The 3,054-nt window shown below is 34.3% G+C and overlaps 1 protein-coding gene across 1 annotated transcript; it reads left to right on the plus strand.

The window, feature by feature from the left end:
• Positions 1-2,196: 2,196 nt before the first annotated feature.
• Positions 2,197-2,828, plus strand: LOC118745430 (inactive rhomboid protein 1-like; the record flags this gene model as incomplete). Its single annotated transcript, XM_036478884.1, is given in 2 exon segments — positions 2,197-2,484; positions 2,571-2,828. Coding segments are annotated over 2 exon segments (546 nt in total), but the record flags the coding sequence as incomplete, so codon positions are not given.
• Between the last annotated feature and the right edge of the window lie 226 nt (positions 2,829-3,054).

The raw sequence follows: 3,054 nt of genomic DNA on the forward strand, positions 1-3,054 counted from the left end.
ATTTACCCAGTTTTGAGCAATTTACCCCTGAAATATGGAGGTCCACCGAAATGTTCTATCTACATTGTTTTCCTAGCCTGGAAGTAATTGTCACAGGGAGTTATATATCGGGCTCTCAAAAAAAAAAAATATTGATGTTTGTCTCGGTGGATCCGGTATCAAAATTCTTAGCCTGGAGAACACTTGTCTATAGTTCAGCAGAATTTATAAACAACCACGGAGCGGGTTGTGGGTGTGGCTTAAAGTTGACGTATATTTTATAATAATTTTCGATTCGTAGCACCGGCTATCTTGGGAATGCACATTAGGTCAAATGATTACTTTTTCTGTGCGAAATTAATAGCAGCTAAAATATTGCATTATTTTAATGTAAAAAGATGGAAAACGTTAAAACAAGTGTAAAGGCAGTAAATAAAATGTTAAACAGACTTGGCTTTCGTAAAACAGAACTTACTGCTTTTTTGTATGTTCAAATGATGAGTATATGTTTTAGGTATTACTCAAAAACATTGTCCAATTAGCTTGGTTTTGACACAAGTTATTTTCTTATCATACACAACCCGCTCCTCTTTAAAATGAGCTATATAATAAAATAAGTATGGTCACATGTACATAAATGGTTTCTTCTAGCGATTAGTTATGGCATTATCGAAATTCCTAAATTAAAAAAAGAAAAATATTTACTACATGTCTCGCAGATATGTCTTGAGGAGAGATTCCTAAAGCAGTTTGTCTTCATAAATCACTTCATTTTCACTTGAGGTTTCAGTATTTCCAAATTCTCCACCGATATTATCTATTTATATTCAGAATACAAATGCTGCTTTGTGACACATTTACCGAAAATCGCTGGTAACTTCCTGAAAAGAATACGAATGTTTATATAACTAATTTGTTAAAAGAATGTTCAAAGCTCTATTCACTTTGAGTAAAAAAAATTGGAAATTTCAGTCCGTGAGTTCTCTCAAGGATTTGCCTTTTTGCGAAGGCGCTAGTGTATTTGTAACATAGCTACGCTACAGGAGATGAAATGTAATGCAAATTGAGGCTGCTATTTTTTTTTTTTGGTATCACATACTTCCATTTTCACTATTTATCACCATTAAAATGGATTATTTATCACCAAAAAATGTTGGAGATATTTTTGGAGATAGCTAAAAGTTCGGAAAAAGGTGGGCTATCCTATTTTAGCACTTTAGCGATGGCGAAAGTTAGAATCCGGCTGATGGTCGACACAGTTGGCTTTTTGATTTCGAAAAGAACCTCATCAGCAAGAAACGCAATGTTTTCAGATATAAATATTTTAGCATCCTTTCCAAATTGTTTCCCATAATTTTCATATTTATTTGATAAATAATTGCAAAAAATACGCGTTTTTTTCTTCTTAGAGTTTCATGGAACTTTCGCAAATATCAGCAGCACCAAATTTTTTTTCAACATGGTTGACAACCGAAAAAGGCTTTTCCAATCCAATCAGCCAAACTTCAAACAACTTGCCTTTTGTGATAGCATGATAGCCCACAAAAAACCTTTTTTCATGAAAACGGCTAAAAACGGCAAATTAAGTAACATAAATTGAACTCATTACATCTTAATTTATCCATTTCCGATTCCATTTTGTTTGCCGAAAGTTAACAAAATTGTAAAAGCTTACATAAAATCATAAATTGAAATAAATCAGAAAAATTTTTGAGGTTATGCAAATAAGTCAGTTTTTTGCAAACAAATGATAAAAAGTCACTTTTTTTAATTGGGACATAGGTTCTCACATAGATATAGTTTTTTCCCCATTTAAAATTTTCCTTTAGTTATTCGAACTTTACAAAAACAATGCACTTGAAATTTACAAAATAAACCGGTTGCGCAAACAACGTATCAATAACGTTTTGAAAGTGTAACTTTGGTTTATTGCTGTATAACGGTGTTTTTTATTTTACAAAAACTAAGTGAAGTTTCTGTTATTTTGGAGTATTCTCTACAGAATGGCAGCAAAAAATAATGTAAAACTGCCTTTACGAAATTGGACTTTCGCACAGCCAAATGTATCATTTGACCTAATGTGGAATGGTGTAAAGTTCTTCTTCAACTTTTCTGAAAATATATTCAACCGACTAAATACATTTTAATCTGGCCAGCCCACCAAAGGGATAAAATTCAGTCAATTTTGGTCGGAAATCTCATTATCTATAAACGTTAATGGTAATATTAGTAAAACCAAAAATTTTTCAGATTTCCTGCCTGAATTACGTCTGCGGCATGCTGCCTTTCTTCTCTGTTGAGGTGCCTGATCAATTTTATCGTCTATTCACATCGCTTTGTTTGCATGCCGGAATTCTACATTTGGCCATTACTATTGCCTTTCAACACGTCTTTCTAGCCGATTTGGAGCGTTTAATTGGGCCAATACGCACAGCTATTGTATATATCGGCTCGGGTTTGGCGGGCAACTTGACCAGCGCTGTATTAGTGCCATATAAGCCGGAGGTAAGTTTAATAGCAATGTAATTTTAATTTTTTTTATTAAAACAGTCCTTACGTATTCTTTATATTTCTACATTTATTTTGAACAGGTTGGGCCGTTGGCATCGCTTTCCGGTGTAATAGCCTCGCTAGTTGTAATACTCATACTAATTCACTGGAAGCATTTGCGTAAGCCACATATTGCGCTTTTCAAACTGATATGCACGGCAGCTCTGCTCTTCGGAATCGGTACACTTCCCTGGCAATTGAACTTTGCAGGACTATTGGCGGGGATATTCTGTGGCATTTTCTTAACCATTGCGCTGGTGCCGTTTGTCAGCATTACCAAATATGGACGAAAAGCAAAGGTTTCCACATTATTGTTCGTACTATCATATGTATGCCTAAGTATATACAGGCTATTTTGTTAGCAACTTCAAAGAATTTATGGTTACATTCTGTGGTTCATTTCATTACGAAAGGGACCTAAAATTGGCGGTCCATCTCGAACGCCCTAGGAATAGTAGCCATTTTTAATTTTATTTTGCCTCACTACGAAGGTGTGTCTTAAAAAAATTATATCTTTTGACATAC

This window comes from Rhagoletis pomonella, unplaced genomic scaffold (genome assembly GCF_013731165.1).
Source record: "Rhagoletis pomonella isolate Grant_MI unplaced genomic scaffold, Rhpom_1.0 Rhpom_scaffold_00009, whole genome shotgun sequence".
NCBI lineage: Eukaryota > Metazoa > Arthropoda > Insecta > Diptera > Tephritidae > Rhagoletis > Rhagoletis pomonella.